This window comes from Erythranthe guttata, chromosome 14 (assembly GCF_056151865.1).
Source record: "Erythranthe guttata isolate IM_541 chromosome 14, IM_541, whole genome shotgun sequence".
NCBI lineage: Eukaryota > Viridiplantae > Streptophyta > Magnoliopsida > Lamiales > Phrymaceae > Erythranthe > Erythranthe guttata.
Window position 1 is genome coordinate 4,841,781 of NC_142546.1, and position 19,765 is coordinate 4,861,545.

At 35.0% G+C, this 19,765-nt stretch overlaps 2 protein-coding genes across 2 annotated transcripts; both read right to left on the minus strand.

The window, feature by feature from the left end:
* Positions 1–2,130: 2,130 nt before the first annotated feature.
* Positions 2,131–16,121, minus strand: LOC105959978 (uncharacterized). The gene is made up of 3 exons (XM_012984144.2): positions 15,950–16,121; positions 13,993–14,808; positions 2,131–5,708 (listed from the first exon to the last, which is right to left on the minus strand). The coding sequence occupies exon 3, from the start codon at positions 4,325–4,327 to the stop codon at positions 3,122–3,124; it is 1,206 nt and encodes a 401-aa protein (XP_012839598.2). The 5' UTR covers positions 4,328–5,708; positions 13,993–14,808; positions 15,950–16,121; the 3' UTR covers positions 2,131–3,121.
* On the minus strand, positions 14,020–14,754 carry LOC148764975 (inactive DNA gyrase subunit B3-like). Its single transcript, XM_088814619.1, has one exon. It carries the CDS (start codon positions 14,752–14,754, stop codon positions 14,020–14,022), a length of 735 nt encoding a protein of 244 aa, XP_088670745.1.
* Positions 16,122–19,765: the final 3,644 nt, after the last annotated feature.

The following is a 19,765-nucleotide window of genomic DNA, read 5'->3' on the forward strand; positions in this document are numbered from 1 at the left end:
TTGTCTGTCCAAATAACATAACTATTATTTTTTTTTGTTTGGTTTCGCAATTGCAGCTTAATGGAAGCCATTGATCTTATCCTTGAAGGTGCCAAAAAAATGGGTTGCAGTTGTAGACTAATTTTGGCGAATTTGATATATGTATTCCAAGCTATAGTCGGCTATAGACATCATACATTACTACATATTACTGCATGTTATTATATTTATATGTCGTAACATGTGCATGCATGTGATTGTGTATTTCTCGATCTATATTTGTTGGCTACGAGTTGATATATAATATAATTGTTTTAAATTTGTGAATTCTGTTATTGGTGCGGTTGATTTTTTTTTTTTTTTGTATAATCGACAGTGTTGGTGTATGTAGATAGTGCAAGTACATGAAACAAAGAGCATTACTACGAATGATTATAGTCGATTATAGTTACTTGTAGTCATTTTAGGTACAATCAACATATCGTTATGAAGTAGTACAATTACTAAGAAGTAGCCATGTGAAACTATCATTAATTATGGATCAGTTGTGAAAGGATAATCCGGAGACAACGTCCATAAAACATGTCTACAATCAACTTGAAAAAATAACACTGACATCGACGAAATGAGTGGGTGATCTCCGACGCGCTGTGCGGGGGGTGCTGTTGGGAATCGGACACGTGTACGCATGCGCAGCAGAAAACAAAAAAAATTATGCGAATTAAACAAGTTTAAATCACATAATCACATGCCCGATAATTATAAAACAATTAATTGCGTACCTTTGCGCTTCCAGCGAAATTTAAAACAAATCAAGTGTTTATAGTGTCTTGTATAAAACCCTAACGGGCTTAAGTTGGACCGGACCCAACAACTTAAGTTCGTTAGTTCTTTTACTCGCTCGTTTCTCTCAATTCGATGATCGGAAAATTGTAACAATTACATTTTCGGAATAATTATAATGTCCTCGTCATTAAGAGTGCCGATTCTCAATTTTCAACTTTCTAAAAGTGGAAACCCTAATTCAGTGCACTTTCTAAATTTGGAAACTTCCCGATTTAGAAAGTCCACTAAGATGTTCGCCTATTCTTTTCATTTTCTTATTCTCATTCATAATTCCGAATTACGAATGTTGGACCCAATCATATTGACTTCCAATCATGCAAAGATAAAACATTTTTACCTTTGACCGTTTATTCAAAGATCTCATGTGCACGAGTAGTGTGACCCTCGATGGTTCAGGTGTAAGCTAGCCGTGGGCCCATAACCCTTTGTGGTCAAAACTCGTCCCTTAGAGTTACGATTAAGATGAAGCTCGTTTCACCTTAATCACCCAACGAATCAAAATTGGCGTCTAGCAACTACGCGTCATGATTCCCTAGATACAAATGAAGTGCCTGCAAGAACCTTTTGATATAGTTAGCGTACAGTACGATCCCTTCGATTCATATGTCCCGATTGAACTAGAGGCATTGGTTCATCGAGACTTCCTTAGTAGTTCAATGACTGTGCAATCGTTCTAAGTGTTGTAATCGTTACCTGCATGACTTAGAGAATCGAATTCTCTAATCATCACTTAGTCAGTCTGGCCAGAGACTTAGAGATTACAAACTATGAGAACAGACTGGACATCCAAAACTATTCTAGAGATCGAATCCCTGACTACAATGCACAGACCTCCCACTAGATTTCGGACTGCACGAACACTGGCCCTTGGGGCGGTCCTCGGTGGAACTCAGTGACAGGTCACGATACAGCTGGTCCTCTAGTGAAGTCACGGTGATGTCTAGGTCATAAGGACTAATGGTGTACAACTATACCATAGATATCTCTACTCGATTATTGGGAACCACTTAGAGATTTCTAGGGTGAGGGAGTTCAGTGAACTCGTCAACTTACGAGCACCCACTTATGCATGCCGATATCACAATACCGTTTACTGATGAGATGCAGTACACATACACTAAGACTAAGTGCTAGTCTCTTAATGGGAAAGGCCGATATCCTCATTGGTGGCGTAACCCTTCGACTAGGAACACGTTTAACAGTTATAATACTAAAGTAAATATCTCACGATCCTAACGATCAATTACTAGCACTTGTAATAACTGTAAGGACTATATCTATGCTTGTGACAGAGGGACAAAGATATAGAATGCCAAGGTGTTTTATTATTAATACGTAAAAGATTTGTTTATTACAATAATAAATATGAAGGACCACAGCCACAAGTTGGCTTGTTGGTCACCTACTCTAATAGGTGGGTGGGTGTGTTCGGCTGCGGGTGTTTGGATCCAAACGGGGTTGTATCCGTTGTCGGATATGGTGAGGTATCTCATGTAGGACCGGATATAGAATATGGACAACATCGTAGAAGTTCGGCTGAGCAAGAGGGCGGGCAATAGACATCGGTTCGGCTAGATGTGGTCGCATATTAATGATGAACTGATGCGTGTGAGGAACATACCAACCCATGTACCTTGGGTGAACATGTGAAGGCGCCCAAGCCGGTGTCACATCATGTACTGACAAAGAGTGAGCCTTAAGCAAGTCCCACGCCTCTCCCCGATGAGGGTAGTTGACTTCGTAGGTTAATCCTCCTTTAGAACTGCGATGACATGGCTCCCGAGATCTAATCAAACACTTCAGAACAGTATGTCCGAATCAAAATGACGCAGGACGGAAGCACGGTAAAGAATTAATTTCTACGAATTAATCCTATAGAACACGATAACTCTGGAATCCACCAGATAATTGAGAGAAAACTCAGAAATTTTTATTAATAATGAAAGATGCTGAAAAATAAACCCTAGAGCAACTATTTATACTAAAAAAAAACGAAAAACCCTAATTAAAATAAGAAAATACTAAAAATTACCAAAAACGGCAAAAACGAGTTAGAGTCTGATTCTAGTAGATCTTGTAATTTTGGGAACAACCCAATTTACGGAATCCTAATCCGATTTTTCTATGATTTGATATTAATTTTCTAAAACTTACCTAAAATAGCAAAAACGAACTTTTGGGAGTCTAAACGACCTTGGATTGCTAAAATTTGACGTGATTCATGAGCTTTGCTCATGAGTTTTGTTCCTTACGCCGTTTTATTTGAGATAGAGTTCGTTTCATACTCAACTACGATTTAAGTTCGTCGAAAACCCTTATTTTTCCATAATTTCTTTCGATACTTCCACCAATGCCCATTAATAACTCTTCTCCGAATTAAATAGTTATTTTGCAACACGAACCCAATTTGACGTTCCTTATCAATCTCCTCTTCTTCAAAAGAGCTCGACCTCGAGCTATGATCAAAATATAGCGATGCATATTTCTTTGCAAACAACTTCAAGTGCTCCACCAATATTCCCGGCACAAAAATCTCGCTTACAAAATCTTCCTCCAAACGAGGCGTTGGAAAAATTGGCTTCTTAATCGAAAATTCCAATGACTCCACCTCTGACACAAGAACTTCACAGCAAACACCATCTACAATTAGATCACATACCTCAACGCAATCCACTTGTTTTTTCTCTTCTCGTGCACCTTCCTCTTCTTGAACAAATTTTACAACTTCAAATTCTTCCTCAAATTTGTTTTTAACACCCTCTTGAAACTCATCGACTCCCTCTTCAACCTTGCTAACATTCTCTTCTACCCCGTTGGAGCTCTCTTCGACTATGTTGATGCTCTCTTCAACCTCGTTGACTCTCCCTTCAACTTCATCGACTTTCACCTTGATTTCGTTAATGTCATCGTTAATCATAGCTACGCTAATTTTAACTTTTGCATCAACAATTTCGTCTTCAACTTCGTTAACTCGTACGCCATGATCTCCCACCAAACTGGGTGCTTCAATAACAAACGAAGTATCTTGTACCTCCTTAACTTTGACAACGGGTGGAACATCTTTGATTTTTCTAGAAGAACTATTTCGCTTCTCATAATATTCCTCGCTCCATGCTAACTCTTGAGCCTCTTCAAGGGAGTCGAATGCGCGCCACCCCATCCTAAGACGGATTGAAATATTCAATCCTTGCAAGTACCTTGAAATTTCCATACTTTCGGATTCTTGCAGGTTATTTAAGTTTGCTAGTCTCTCAAACTCAGCAGTATACTTGTTAACAGATCTACTCCCTTGCGAACAATTACGATATAGTTGAAATAGACGTTGCTCATAACCTAAGGGTAAAAAACGATCCATCAACATTTTTCTCATCCTCCTCCATGATTGGATTGGAAATTTTTCTTGTCTAGCTCTCTTCCTCTGTATTTCATCCCACCATGCGGCTGCACAACCCTTTAACTCACACCTAACCAATTTTACCATCTTATTCGGCAAAATATCCATCAATTCAAAGTAATTTTCGACTTCTGACACCCAATCGATAAAATCCTCAACTTCAAGAAAATTTTCACTAAAAGAAGGAATTTCAGCTCTCTCCCGATATTTATCACGATCTTTTGTCTCCTTATAGGCGGGTTTTCTTCAAACTCAAAGTTCTCGCTCCTCCTTGAATAATCATCATACCTTGATTGAATTTGAACAGGTCCATGATAATTATGTCTAACATATGCACCTCGGGCTACACCGTCGGCAATCATCATGCTAGATTCAGTCCTTCTGTTGTTGTTGTCAAGGGCAAATCCCTCGCGCACCAACCGCAGATTTTGTAATTTTTCAACCCCGCGGTCATCGCCAACGTAGTTGTTGTCTCCATGTTTTGCACATTTCGCCATCTAACCAGGAAAAACCTCGCTACTGATGCCAACTGACGCAGGACGGAAGCACGGTAAAGAATTAATTTCTACGAATTAATCCTATAGAACACGATAACTCTGGAATCCACCAGATAATTGAGAGAAAACTCAGAAATTTTTATTAATAATGAAAGATGCTGAAAAATAAACCCTAGAGCAACTATTTATACTAAAAAAAAACGAAAAACCCTAATTAAAATAAGAAAATACTAAAAATTACCAAAAACGGCAAAAACGAGTTAGAGTCTGATTCTAGTAGATCTCGTAATTTTGGGAACAACCCAATTTACGGAATCCTAATCCGATTTTTCTATGATTTGATATTAATTTTCTAAAACTTACCTAAAATAGCAAAAACGAACTTTTGGGAGTCTAAACGACCTTGGATTGCTAAAATTTGACGTGGTTCATGAGCTTTGCTCATGATTTTTGTTCCTTACGCCGTTTTATTTGAGATAGAGTTCGTTTCATACTCAACTACGATTTAAGTTCGTCGAAAACCCTTATTTTTCCATAATTTCTTTCGATACTTCCACCAATGCCCATTAATAACTCTTCTCCGAATTAAATAGTTATTTTGCAACACGAACCCAATTTGACGTTCCTTATCACAAAACTTCCGCAAGACACAATTCGCCAAGTAAGGCTCGACAATACTCATATATTGGATTGTGCTGTAATAGTGTACGAGGAACACACATATGTATTTGGTGGACTATACGACATCCAGTCAACCTATGCGATTACAATTACATAATAAATAAAAATTCAATAAAAAGAAAAAAATAATGCTAATGCTAATTAAAAAAAAAACATACATGGTTGGCGTCTAAATTGTCTAGCATACGTCGGACCTGAAGCAATTCCCATCCACCTTTACGAGGTTTCCACCTCCTGCAACGAGCCTGCATCTCCCTATAAGCGAGAGCCTTCGGTGCTCGAAAGCGAGGGAAATATTTGTAAATCCAGCACTGCGAATACTTCATATATTAATTCAAATAACTAAAAATATAAATTATAAAAAATTGAAATCAATTAACAATAAAATACTTGAAGAAATGTGCTACATCCCTGAAGCCCTTCACTTGGCTCTACTGCTCAAACCTAATTGCCGGTGGAAATTTGCCAAAATCGATGTACCCTAAGCATACTTCCCGACATTCTCGTGATTAAGCGCAAATCTCATCCTCCATGGCGTAATCTTGTGTACGAAATTATCGAGGAACAAGGCCTCCCTTATAAGAAACATAATAAAGTCAATGACCTTTTGTCTGGAGGTTTGATCTTCCTGTTAGAGTAGGTGACCAACAAGCCAACTTGTGGTTGTGGTCTTTCATTTATTCTTGAAGTAAATAATCATTTTTCGTATTTATGATGAAACACCTTTTGGCATTCTATATATTTGTCCCTTGCATAAACATAGATATAGTCCTTACATTTATTATAATTTCTTATATTTGATCTAGTAGGATCATGAGATATTAACTTAAGTAGTATAGCTGTTAAACCATGTTCGTAGTCGACGGGTTACGCTACCAATGAGAATATCGGCCTTTTCCATTAGTGACTAGCACTTAGTGTGTGTGTACGAAGTCTCATCAGTAAACAGTATTGTGATATCGGCAGATATAAGTGGGTGCTCGTAAGTTGACGAGTTCACTAAACTCCCTCATCCTAGAAATCTCTAAGTGGTTCTCAATAATCGAGTAGAGATCTATATGATATAATTGTACACCATTAGTCCTTAAGACCTAGATATTACCGTGACTTCACTAGAGGACTAGCTGTATCGTGACCTGTCTCTCAGTTCGACTGAGGACCGCCCCAAGGGCCAGTGTTCATGCAATCCAAAATCTAGTGGGAGGTCTCTGCATTGTAGTCGGGATTCAATCGCTAGAATAGTCTTAGATGTCCTGTGTGTTATCATATATTGTAATCATTAAGTCTCTGGCCAGAGCTCACTGAGTAATGATTAGGGAATGTGATTCTCTAAGTCATGCACGAACCTATTACAACAGTTAGAACGATCGCACAATTATTGAACTATAAAGAAGGTCTCGATGAACCAATGCCTCTAGTTCAATCGGGACATGTGTATCGAAGGGATCGTACTGTACGTTAACTATATCACACGGTTCTTGCAGACACTTCATTTGTATCAAGGGAATCATGATGTGTAGTTGCTAGACGCCAATCTTGATTCGTTGGGTGATTGAGTTGAGACGAGCTTCATCTTAATTATAACTCAAGGGACGAGTTTAAACCACAAAGAGTCGTGGGCCCACGTCTAGCTTACACGTGAACCATCGAGGGTCAAACTGCTTGTGTACTCGAATTCATTGAATAAACGGTCAACGATAAAAATGTTTAATCTTTGCATAATTGGAAGTCAATACGATTGATTCCAACATTCGTAATTGGGAATTATGAATGAGAATAAGAAAATGAAAGAACTAGGCGATTATGTTAGTGAACTTTCTAAATTGGGAAGTTTCCAAATTTAGCAGGTTTACTAAATTAGGGTTTCCACTTTTATAATTTTGCGATCATTGGTTTATGAGAAACGAGTAAAGAAAGGCTAACAGGCTTAAGCTGTTAGGCCTGGTCCAAGCCTGGTCCAATTTAAGCATGTTAGGGCTTGTATACAAGACACTATAAATAAAAGATTTAGAGGTCTTGCACGAGAGAAAAAAACCTATCCGCTCACCCACGTCCGCTGCCACCTCCGCCACTCCGCAGTCGCCGAAAATCGGCGCCCACACGCCGTTGATATATTGGTAGCTTTTTCTTTTTATTTATTCTTCCATTTGTTCTAACTTTTGCGTGTCTAGTACCACGCAATTATAGAATTTGGTATAAGAGGTGAAATCCGAGAGGAGGAAGACAAATGAGTCAGATTGCCGAGACCCGGTGATAGATATTTTTAAGTTGTGCCACGTTACTCTTTTTTTTTTTCTTTCTCATTTTCAGACCAAAATGGCCGGAATTAACGGCATGTGTGTTGGACATGCGATTTTGAAGGACTTTTGGGTCTTTTCCATTTCACAAACTCTAATTCGTTCCAATTTCCCTTCTTTCGCCGAATCGATGATATCAACTATTTACCAACATCTTCCTTCCTCATAAAAATACATACAATAGACCCACATGTTCATTGGATGATGCTCATCTCTCCATCATTTCTCCCGTCGGTTATCATCCAAAAAAATAGAAAGAGATTTCATAAATTAAAAGAGAGAATGGGCGAAGGATTAGTGCGATTGATATACTAATGCGGATAGACATGATGTAGAAGAAGTACGGCAAAGTCGATGTCGTGCCCAAAGACTCTAACTTATAGGGCGATGATGTCCGACATAAAATTTGCTCTCCGACGTTGCTAGGAATTCGTAACATTCCCTTTTCAAACCTTTTGATTTTGATATTTTCATCTGGTGGATATGAGAATTGAAAAGAATATGAATTGGGGAAATTGGGGAAACTTGATCCATAATTGGGGAAGGTCACTAGAAGAGGAAGGGAGGAGATAGCTGGCAGAGGAAGGAGGTAAAAAATTGAGGAAAATTAGGCCAAAATAGGTGTTTTAACTTGAAAAGACAAAAAAAAAAAAAAAAAAAAACCTTGAAAATCGCATGTTCAACGTGTGTGTGTCTAATTCCAGCCATTTTGGCATGAAAATGGGCAGTGTGGCATATTATTCTTTTGATTATTCGAACGCACCAACTAGTTATGAAATCGCATTGCCAGCCTCTACTCTTGTCCTAGCTCGTCGGAGAGCTAGATTTGCCTATTTGTCTCTTTGCTTCAGCTTTTCTCAAATTAGCTTCTGCTATTTCAAGAGTTTGCTGAGCTTCTTGTGAGTCAATATCACTACCCTTTTCCGCATCATTTACTAAAAAGGTGATCTGATCTCATTATTGCCTATTCTAGAAAAACCACCCATCAGAGCCATCGTTAACCATTGGTCCTTAAGGCGTTACTTATTGAGTCCAAGTGGGATCGGAGTTTTTTTTTTAAGTGGTAATCCACAAAAACAGGCAAAGTTTAGTCAGTTTCATGCTATTTACCCTAAATATATATTATTGTTATAACACATGAATGTGATGATACTATGTTGAATGAACCTCCGCACCCAAAAACATAAACTGACAGTGGATCGATTATTATCCCACTCATCGTTGGTTATCATTATTGATGACCAAGATGACTTTTAACATCATTAAAATATTTAAATTCATGTGCACACCCTTGCACCGCAGGGGTAGTCCGGGGCGGACCTAGGTACTTTTCGGCATGGGCTAAAATATGGGTGTGAATTAAAAATTGGAGTTTTCTTTTATTGGCCGAGAATGTATAAATACTAATTAGATAAATTGACAAATAGATAAATTAACACAATAAAATAAAAAAATAACAAAAAAATGGTAAGAACTTTTCTTTTGCAAGATTGGGAGCCACCCCCAATCACCATATGGTTAGGGTGTTGGTTGTTAGGATCTACTAGACACTATTGGTGTTTGAAAGCGGTGGTGGTGATAGTGAAATCTGTTATGGAATCCTTGGTCAAGTTATAACTTAAATGATTGTCATTCTTTCCATCATGATCCCACATTATATAATCATTTGTTGTTGATGTCACCAATATCTATATTGGTTGTTCAGTCTCTTTCCACTTATAAGAGCTTCCTAAAGAAATCAAGTATGACTTAGACTCGATTGAGAACATCTTATGACAATTTTCATATAATAATACTTCTGTCGTTTGTACTAAAGAATATCACTATAGAATAAGTGAGTTTTTTTTTTTTTTTTTTTTTTTTTTGTTAAACTTCAAATAACTTATTAGTATTTTTTTTTATTATTATTTTATTTTGGAGAAGTTGTTTTTCAGTCTTAAAGAGAGGGTGTGACTGATGCTACACCAGTTATAGTAACAGGGTTTCTATTATGTTGTCACCTCTCTTTTCGATTCAATAGTTCGTAGGGTTTTTTTTAACACAATATTCCTCAAATATTCTCTCTTTATCTGCTATTATGCATTCTTTCTTTACTTCCGACGATCCCCTTTTTTTCTCCGTCTCCGACTATCCTCTTTTTTTTTCCAATTCCGGCAACACATATTTTTTTTTTCTCTCACAAAGAATCAATACCTTCCTCTCTTTCGTTGAAGAGTGATGTCATGCAACTTTGCACGAATATAGAACTTGTGATTAATCATAAAATTTCTTTTTATTGAGGAAGTAGTTTTTATATTTTAATTTCATCTTTTTCTATCATTATTGATGTATTATTGTAACTATTCGAATGATATTTTTTTATATTAAAAAAATAAATATATATATAGATTTTTAAAGAAATTAAGTATAATTTGACTCTATGAAGAATGTCTTATGATAATTGTCATATGATAATACTTTGGTTAGTTGTTAATAATTAATAATGAACTAATGATTTTACCAACTTGTGATTAATCATAACATTTATTATTAAGGAAGTAGTTTTTTATATTCTAATTCCATCTTTTTCTATCATAATTTATATATTATTGTAAATACCCAAATGATATTTTTTCATATTAAAATATATGTAGAAATTTTAAAGAAATTAAGTATAATTTGACTATGAAGAACGTCTTATATGATTATTGTCATATGATATTAGTTTGGTCATTTGTTAATAGTGAATGATTTTACTACAACTATCAAGTGTGCTAATTGTAAATACTATAAACTTTACAAGTCTCCCTTGTCTATTAATATTAATTGATTTATTAATGAATATGACTAAATTGTCCTTAAAAATTTACCTATGCAAAGGATATTTTGGTCCATACAAAAAGGGAAGAAACCTCCTATGCATTCATACTTTTATAAATATAATATATAATATATAATATAATAAGTATAGATAGATATAGATATAGATATAATTAGTTAAGGAATAAACATTTGCAATATTAAACTTCATTTGTTTCAAGTAACAAACTATGGTTTTTGTTCTTATGCAGGACTATGGTTTTTATTTTATTTTGAACTTCATGAATATTCTGGATTTGGATTTTGCTATTCGGCTGCAAATGTTTTTTTTTTAACAGGTTCGACTGCAAAGTTGTACAGTAGATAACTTGTATCTTTGCTCGATATAAACCCGAAGCCTGAAAAAAGAGCCGAGTTTGAGCCTACAATATTGTGAACCGATGATATGTGATCTTGAGCGTATAGTAATGAGGCCCGATGGTATGTTAGCTTGAGCCAATCCAAGCTCGGCTCACATGGCTCAATTGCCAGCCATACCAATATCCAACAACACAAACAATCAAATAAGGTTAAATATTGGTAAAAAACAAACCCTCGTTAGGAGAGTTGATACCCGGTATCTGCTATTAGAATAGATGTCTATAAGGTTCAAATTTTGCCCCTCCTCTACTATCGCAGTTTGTAAGAAAATGGAAAAAAATACACTTTTTGTCCCTTAAGTTTACCGTAATTTCGCATTTGGTCATGTTTGTTCAGAAAAAATAGGTTTAGTTCCTCGTGTTTCAAAATTTTAACACTTATGGTCCTTTCCGTCGATTTTCCCTTATTATCTAAGGGAATGAAGCATGTGCCCAACAATGTCTTAACTAACGGACTAATGGTGAATTGGCTGAAAAGTCCAAAAATGTTAAATTGTTCAAACATGAGGGACTAAATCTGTTTTTTGTCAACAAGCGGGACCAAATATGAAATTGATGTAAACTTGGAGAACGAAAAATGAAAAAGAAAATATGTTTTTGCCGAGGGTAAAAGGAAATATACACTTTTCTTCTCTCAAGTTTATCTCGATTTCATTTAATCCCCTTGTTCACAAAAAAAAAAAAAAACAAAAAAAAAAAAGATCAAGTCTATCATGTTTCAACAGCTTAACATTTTTGGTCATTTGTATCAATTTGCCGCTAGTCCATCAGTAAAGACAGTGATGCGCACATGTTTGATTCCGTTAGGTACTAGCAAAGAGATAAATTTAAGAGACGAAAAGTGTAGTTTACCTAAAAATGTTATTTATGAGTTTGACTTGGAAACATTAATGGGTATTTGTACAATTTTCTAATCCGATTTCTTTTTATATTTAAAACATAAACTCGAAGAAGGGTGGTGTAATTTATGTTGTAAGGTATGATATGGTAATGCTAATTGTCAAATAATGTTAGGCTAGTCCTTTACCCAAAGCTAAAGATATGGGGAAAATACACTTTGGTCCCTCTTTGTGTACAAATAAAACAATTCGTGTCCCAATTGTTCCCAAAAAACACTTTTGGTCCATCGATTTATCACTTTTTGACACATTTGGTCTCCTAAGTTAATGCAATGTCAATAGTTACCGGAACATGTCACGTTTTGGGCACGTATGACACATTCCCATCAAATTAAGGCAACGCCATCAAAGGACCGGAAATGTGTTTTTGAAGTAAGAGGAACAAAAAATGTTTTAGTTGTAAATAAGAGGGACCAAAAGTGTATTTCTTCCTTCCTTCTTGGCCAAATTCCGTTAACTACTACGAGCCAATTAATTGACAAAACAAACGGACCAAAAGAGGTTTTTGGCACATAAGGTACCAAAAGTATTGTAGTGGTAAACACGTAAGGGAGTAAAAGCGTATTTACCCGCTAAATATATTGATTTAACAAAGTCAAAGCGCAAATAGTTTTTCAATCCCTCGAGGAGGGAAGAGCGATTTCTCGTCTATGTAGCCAATGATTTGAATCCTTCCTCCAAAAGTTCAAACAATTACACGCAAATGCTCCCTTGGACGACTTCAATGTGCCTTAGTTTCGTTTCTCCTTGTGCGTCTCTCTTAAGGCCTAAACATATAAACTAAATAACGACCTAGCAACCGCCAAAAAAGGGAATGAGAGTGAAGATAGAGTCCGCCTTGACTTTACCGAGAAGTGGAGGAAGAAGAGTTTGACCTCTCGATTGTCTATTCTTTAAGGTATAAATATGTCTTCACGTGGCACTCTTACTTATTTAAAATATTCACATAACACGAAATCTACAAACTAATTAGAGAAAAGTTTACTTTGCACCCCTAAATTATGGGTTGTGTTGCATACACACTCCTTAATTACTAACATACCAAATACCCCCTCTATTTTCTGGTCAAGTTTACAAAAATGAAAAGACATTAGATTTGTAATGTTTTCTTGTGGAATTACATCTTACCCCCACCTTTAGTATATGGAAGATATATTTGTACTTTAGTACTTTGACATATTTCAGCCAAAATAAAAAATACAAAGTCACTATCTCCTTCATTTTTTTCCCAATATAACTCATCGTGCAAACAGTACTTGGATGACTATTTAAGCAATTGTTTAGCTTATTTTAATATTTTATTGAGTTGGTCATATTTTTTTATAGAGTATAATGGCATGTCATTTATTATAATTAAAATCATTTACGGAGACTTGTTTACGAAGTTTGAATATATTGGGGGTTTGACTTACATTGAATGAGATGCCAACCTTGATTTAATCTCCTATTTTGAGATATTTGATTTGATTAAAGAAATTAAGTATCGAGATGCTAATTTGATTTGGTTGGGATTGCGATATTAAATTGAGCTCATGATAACAACTAGAGCTCGACTTTGTAGTGGAGTTAAGCAAAAAATGAGGAAAAATGAACTAATTTCAAATGAAAAAATGAGGAAAAATAAAGGTAAAATGATAAGGCACATATAAGCTTTGAACTCTGACACAATAGGGGTAAACAGGTCAAAAAGAAAAAGGCAACAAGAAAGTCAATAAGTAATGTCAGCATATTCAAATGGAATACTACGATGAGGAGGTATTTGGTACGTTTCGTAATTGATGGGTGTGTTAGCGGCACACACCCATAATTCAAAGGTGCAAAGTGACCTTTGCCCAATTAATCATAAAAAATATAAATATAACAAAGAAAAATATTAATTAATAATATTTTGGTACGGGAGGACAATATCATGGTAATGATATTAGGTACCATTGTCCTATAAAAAAACTTCAATACGGTACGATAATCTACCGAACCGTTTGGTATAAGAACTTCCATTGAAAATTGGTAGAGGACGATATAGAGCAATCGATTGTGCGACAATCAACCCCTATATATATCCTCTCCGAAATTTCTTCATGCAATTTACTTTCCAAGTTCACACTCCCAACTTAACATTTCTTTCATAAAATTAGTTCAACATATTAACCCAAAAAAAAAAACCAACAATCTTAATTTTACCTGAAAACTAGCGAAGAGCTAGCGAAGTCATGGGTGGGTTCTCAAGTACGTCGTCTTTGTGTACTTGGAATTGCTTGAAGCGAAACTATTGGCTTGAAATCTTTTACGGGACCCCTTGCGACATGGCATGTCCTCGGTTTCATCATCCGTGTCGACAATTTTACAACCCGACCTAGTTCGGACACTAATTCGCCTTGGGATATACACATTTAGGTAATAGCTCACTATGCTCTCTTTGCTTTGGATTGGAAAACATTCTAAGGCGGACTTCACGAAGTTTCCACCTTGTGATGTTGCATTCACTTTCACAATATATTCAAATTTCTTTTGTTCCTCTAGATTCCATAATTTAGAAACATCCTCTCCCATGACATCAAATTTCCATTTCCAAAAGGTGGGGCCCAATTCAATTTGAAGTTGCAATTTTTTTTCGGATACGTGTTGCCTAACACATTCTATTGATCCGGGGGATACACACTCACAAATCTCGGATCTCCCCTTACCGACCGTGTCGTCTTTCATATCTTCATGTTTTCCCATTGGCCATGATGTGGTGCCTAACCACTTTGTTGTATCCGACTCACTCTCAACAATAGTTGAGTCGGTCTTGGAAAATCGAGGAGTACAAGGTGGTAAATCAGCCTGGAAACGAGGTCCAATTGGAATCACTAATTTGGCCCGATCATCGGTGATGGAGGCGAACCAATCTTTCGTTCTTCGACTTTTATCGCGCTTGACGTTCACCGGTTTTGACAGCTTCATATGTAACAAGTGTGTTAATTGCAGCAGAAAGCTACAACAAATTCAATTGAAATTCTGCACAAATCGTCACGGGGCAAAGTGGTGAGCTTAGTAATTCTTTTTTTTTTTCAAGAAAATTAAGAGAAGCTAAAGTAAGACTTAGTGATCGGATTTCACTCGTCTGTCAGTAATAGGAGAATGAATATACACAGAATTTCACCACAAGTTAGCAATTACAAACATACTATTATTTCACCGTTATACGTACCAACCAGAATAAAGATCTACAGACTTGCTATTGTAGAGAAAACTAAAATCGAGCCAGTAATCCAATTAAGTCCAACAGTGATAATGTTGGATTAACTGAACTACAACGAGAAGTGAGTATGAAGTAGCAGTAGCACGCACGATACGCTCTGCTCCAACAGATACGAATGATATTACCACAATACCATATGTCTAACAACTGAGAACTCATATTATAACAGAAATACCGACTCAAGAATAACACGCAAAATCTGAAAATATCTACAAGTTGATCCGAATGCCGTCGGTCGCACTCAAAGTACAAGTTCAAGACAAAAGCAACCACAATGATTTGTCTTATAAATAGATCTCGCCTTCCTAATTACATTGGGACGAAAGGATTTGAGAGACGGGTTTCAAATCCATAATAACAAATTCATTGAGCTTAATGAATTTCAAGTCATTGCGGTGGATCTCAAATCCATCTCATTTGGAGTCGTTTGAAACCCATTCCCCCAAAAGGATCCTCAAATCCGAATCCTTCGATCCAAATAAAAAGATCGTCGTTTAGATATACGATCTTTATGGTGGATAGAAACACAACAATTATACCCAAGACATTAGCGCAACAATAAATTCTTCGTTCAAAATATCTTTTCCCCAATACTTTCGTACATGATTTGACTGCTACAGCAAAAAAAACCGACACAAATATTACTCCTATTCCAAGACTTATATGTAAAGAACTTCCAAATTAAGGACAAGAATTAACCCATTAATCAATTAATTAAAACCAAGGGAATCCCAAAAAACAAAAAACAAAAAAAAATTATAGCATAAAAAAACTAAAGATATCAAAATCTTAGAAAAACTTGCCCTAATTTGAGGCAATTGCATAAAGAAAAAAAAGGGATATTCATAACAGTAATAATAATGAACTCTGAATCATAAATATTTAAAAAACTATTACCCTCTGAGAAATTACTTGAGAATTAGATTTTTATATGCCCTACTTGCGCAGAGAAATTTCCGATTTGCTGCCTCCACAGTTAAAGAAGAGGAAGCGGTTATTAAATATTTTGGACAAAGTAGTTTTGGGAAGATGGGAAAGTTATAAGGCCCGGCCCTCATAGGAAGAAATGATGTTGGGCCCTATTATAGGAAAATTTGAATTATGCAATTAAATACTATTATTTAATAAAAGGGGCGTGCGAAATCCCGCACATAAATTAAAGGGTAAATTATGGTCAATTTACGAAAAAACCTCTATTGTATGAATAATTTTCTGGCACCTCCACCTTTATGGTGTCAAATTCAACATAATCATCTAGATTTCATAGAATGTGCTCTAGTTTTTACTCATTTTTTTGTAAAAATACAGTTTCTGATGCATCACAATCTGATATATACAAGTCAAAAAATACATATTATGATCATCTTGCTGCAAAATATGGAGTTCGAATGGGATAAACGGGTACAAAAGTGACAATATTCCATATAATCTCAAAGATTCCACTAAATTTGAAATCACAAGGGTGGACGTGTAAGAAGATTTATAGTTGAGGGTGATTGTAATTACCCAAACATGAGGATTTTCGTAATTTGACAATACCTCATGGGTGGTTGTAATTTACCGTAAATTAAAAAAAAAAAAAAAAAACTATTCTCTCTCTACTCATATTCTCTCTAGGATTTTATCCAAGTCATTCAAAATTCATTAATTTTTTATCATAAAATTGAATTCAGGTTTATTAAATATTTATTCAATTTCATTAAGCATTTTTAATTATTCAATATTCTTTAACACATTAATTAACATCTACTAAATGATAATTTTCATTAATTAAACATTTGACAAACATAATTAAAAGATTAACAAACAAATGAATTAGAAAAAATATAGGGGCCTTAGGATATAGGTCCCTAGTGACAAAACTTATTAGAACTAATTGACAAGCTCATGTAAATATTTGCTTCACATCCTTTATAAAATCCATTCCAAAAATGCCCCTCCATTCACAAATTTTAAATATGCAATAAGTAAATTTCAAACTACATTTATTATGCAATTAATATTTCATATCTCCATTTAAAAAAAAAAATCTTTTTTTTTTTTTTACAGAATATCAGCTTATCTTCCTTTTTTTTTTTCATTATTCATTTTAGCATTTTATACACTACTATAAAAACTTTTTTTATCCTACATAATACTGAAAATTGCGGAAAAAAAAACTTTTATTTTATTTTTATTTTTTTCAATTTACATATTTTCGATTTGTAGTAGACTATAGTGTACTACGGTGTACTATAGCATACTGCGATGTACTTATACTACGGTGTACTATAGTGTACTACAGTGTACTATGTTTTACTACTAAACCCTAGCCCCAACAACTCCCAGGCGTCGCCAACCCTAGCAGCCGACGCAAACCCTAGCAGCCAATGCTCACAGTCGCCGCGACCGTTGTCCCCTACCAACATTTGAGAAAACCTAGATCTGCCATTTGAACCCAAACTAAGCAAAATCTCTTAAAAGATAAGTAAATCAGATGCAATTAATTATTCAAAATATGCTTTCAATAACATCCCAACCATAACCACAACCCCCACCGCACAACCCATGTCATCGCCACCATAGTCGTCGCCACCTACCATAACCACCGCTACCATAGCCGTCGACATCTACCATAACCACCGTCATAGCATCCATAACTATTCCACTATAATTGAATTTAATCATTTATAAGGGAAAAAAAAAAGAAAAAGAAAAAGGATGGGGGGGGGGGGTGGGGGGCGGTTGGGGACGGCATATGAGAGAGAGAGGAGAGAGAGAGAGAGAGAGAGAGAGAGAGAGGAAGTGGGTGGGGGAGAAAAGGAGAAAGTTAGAAGGGGGGTGTTGGGCGGCGTGAGATAGAGGGGAGGGGGAAAAAGAGAAAGAGTGACTTTTATTAGGTATTGTAAGGGTATTTTGGGGTTAAATAAAAAACAAAGGATGTGTATCAATTTTTATTTTGAAATAAGGATGTAGTTAAAATGTTTTATTTGAGGTTGTCATTCATATCTAATTAGGTTTGGTTTGAGGGGTGTGAGGCTTATTACCCTAAAAATATATCTAAAGCCTAATTTACTACTCCACCACCCACCCCAACTCAGCCTCCTTCATTCACACATTTCTGCTTCACATGCGACAACCGCAGACGGCCACACAACATCACTGCGACTACATCGGATGCTGTTCACACCCCACCCTCAATCATTCCACCGACGAGGCGGCAACCATTAAACATAAAAAAGAAAGGTTTTTTTCTTTTTTGGAAAAAATATGAATACATCACAAATTCATATCAATTCAAAAAAATTCTTCACATTCCAACTTTATTTTAGAGACATGTGAAGAGTTTTCTCAAATATAAACATGGAATGTTAAGGACCTTTTTTGTGTGTGATTTTGCGAAAAAAAAAAAGTTAGGGAAAAAGAAGAAGGGTGGGAAAGGAAAAGATAAGATTTTAGAGAGAGAAAATCTTAAAAGAAAGAATTATTCAACTTCGGATTTTAGCATTTTAGTTAATGGGGTAATTATATATTAATATTATATAATTATGATCTGATCTAATATGTTATATATTATCTTATATATAAAAGAAAGAAACGCTATAGTAGCCTAGGAATTTTTGTAATTATTTCAATTATTTCTTTGTCTACCAATTTCTAATTATAAAAAAAATCAAATTCAAACCAAATCGCGTAGAGTCCTTTCAACATCAGCTATAATTTTCCAACCATGCATCTCTAATTATATTTACACATTTATTTATTTTTGTTTTTTGCTTTAACTTCTGGTTTTGTTAATTGCTTCATTTCTTTAACAATCAATTTCATTTTATTACAATTAAGTTTATATAGTCTTTTACAAGGTTGGTTTGTATTGTCAGATTTGTATGAATACTATAAGTTAAATATCACTAATAAATTTTATTATAATAAATGTAATGTATTATTTTATTATAATTGTTTTTGACATGTATTTGAATAATTATTTTTTTCACATTTGAAATGTTATCCGGTGCATTGCACGGTACTAATTATTTTCACTTTAAGGATGTAATTGAGTAATCACATTTAGGTCTTATTCGGTTACATAAATCGAATATAATACAATTATGTACTAGATTGGGTTTTATTAATTTCTTAAGCGTAATATATATCAGTGTTCTAAAAATCAGCCGAGACGGCCGATTAATCGGTCTCCGAGGCGGTCAAAAACCTTTACAATTTTAATGTAAAGGTTTGAAAAATCGGTTTTTTGCCTATGAGGCGGTTTTAGGCGGTCCGAGGCGGTCGAATCTTTATGGCGGGTCAAACTTCGGTTGCAAAAATCGGCCAAAAATCGGTCAAAATCGTTTTTTTTTTTAATAATTCAAAATAAAAGTTGGGATTTTAATAAACAAAATATGGGCTTATGTTTTATTTTGTTTATATTAACGGTTATTGTTAAAGAACTAATGATGTATGTTAGGAATGTTCAAGAATAAATGTAAATTCAAAAAAATTGCTTATTTATGTATATTTTATAACGATATTTATGTATTATGATCTTATTATTATTTAACTTTTATTATTTTATTAAGTTTTTATACATGATGGAGATATAACTATGTTTAAATATCTTTTTATATATGTTTTGAGTATTTATAAATAATATCTAGAAATATATTATATTAAATTTTAAAAATCGATTTATTTCCGGTTTATCACCGATTAATCACCGCCGCACCGATTAATCGT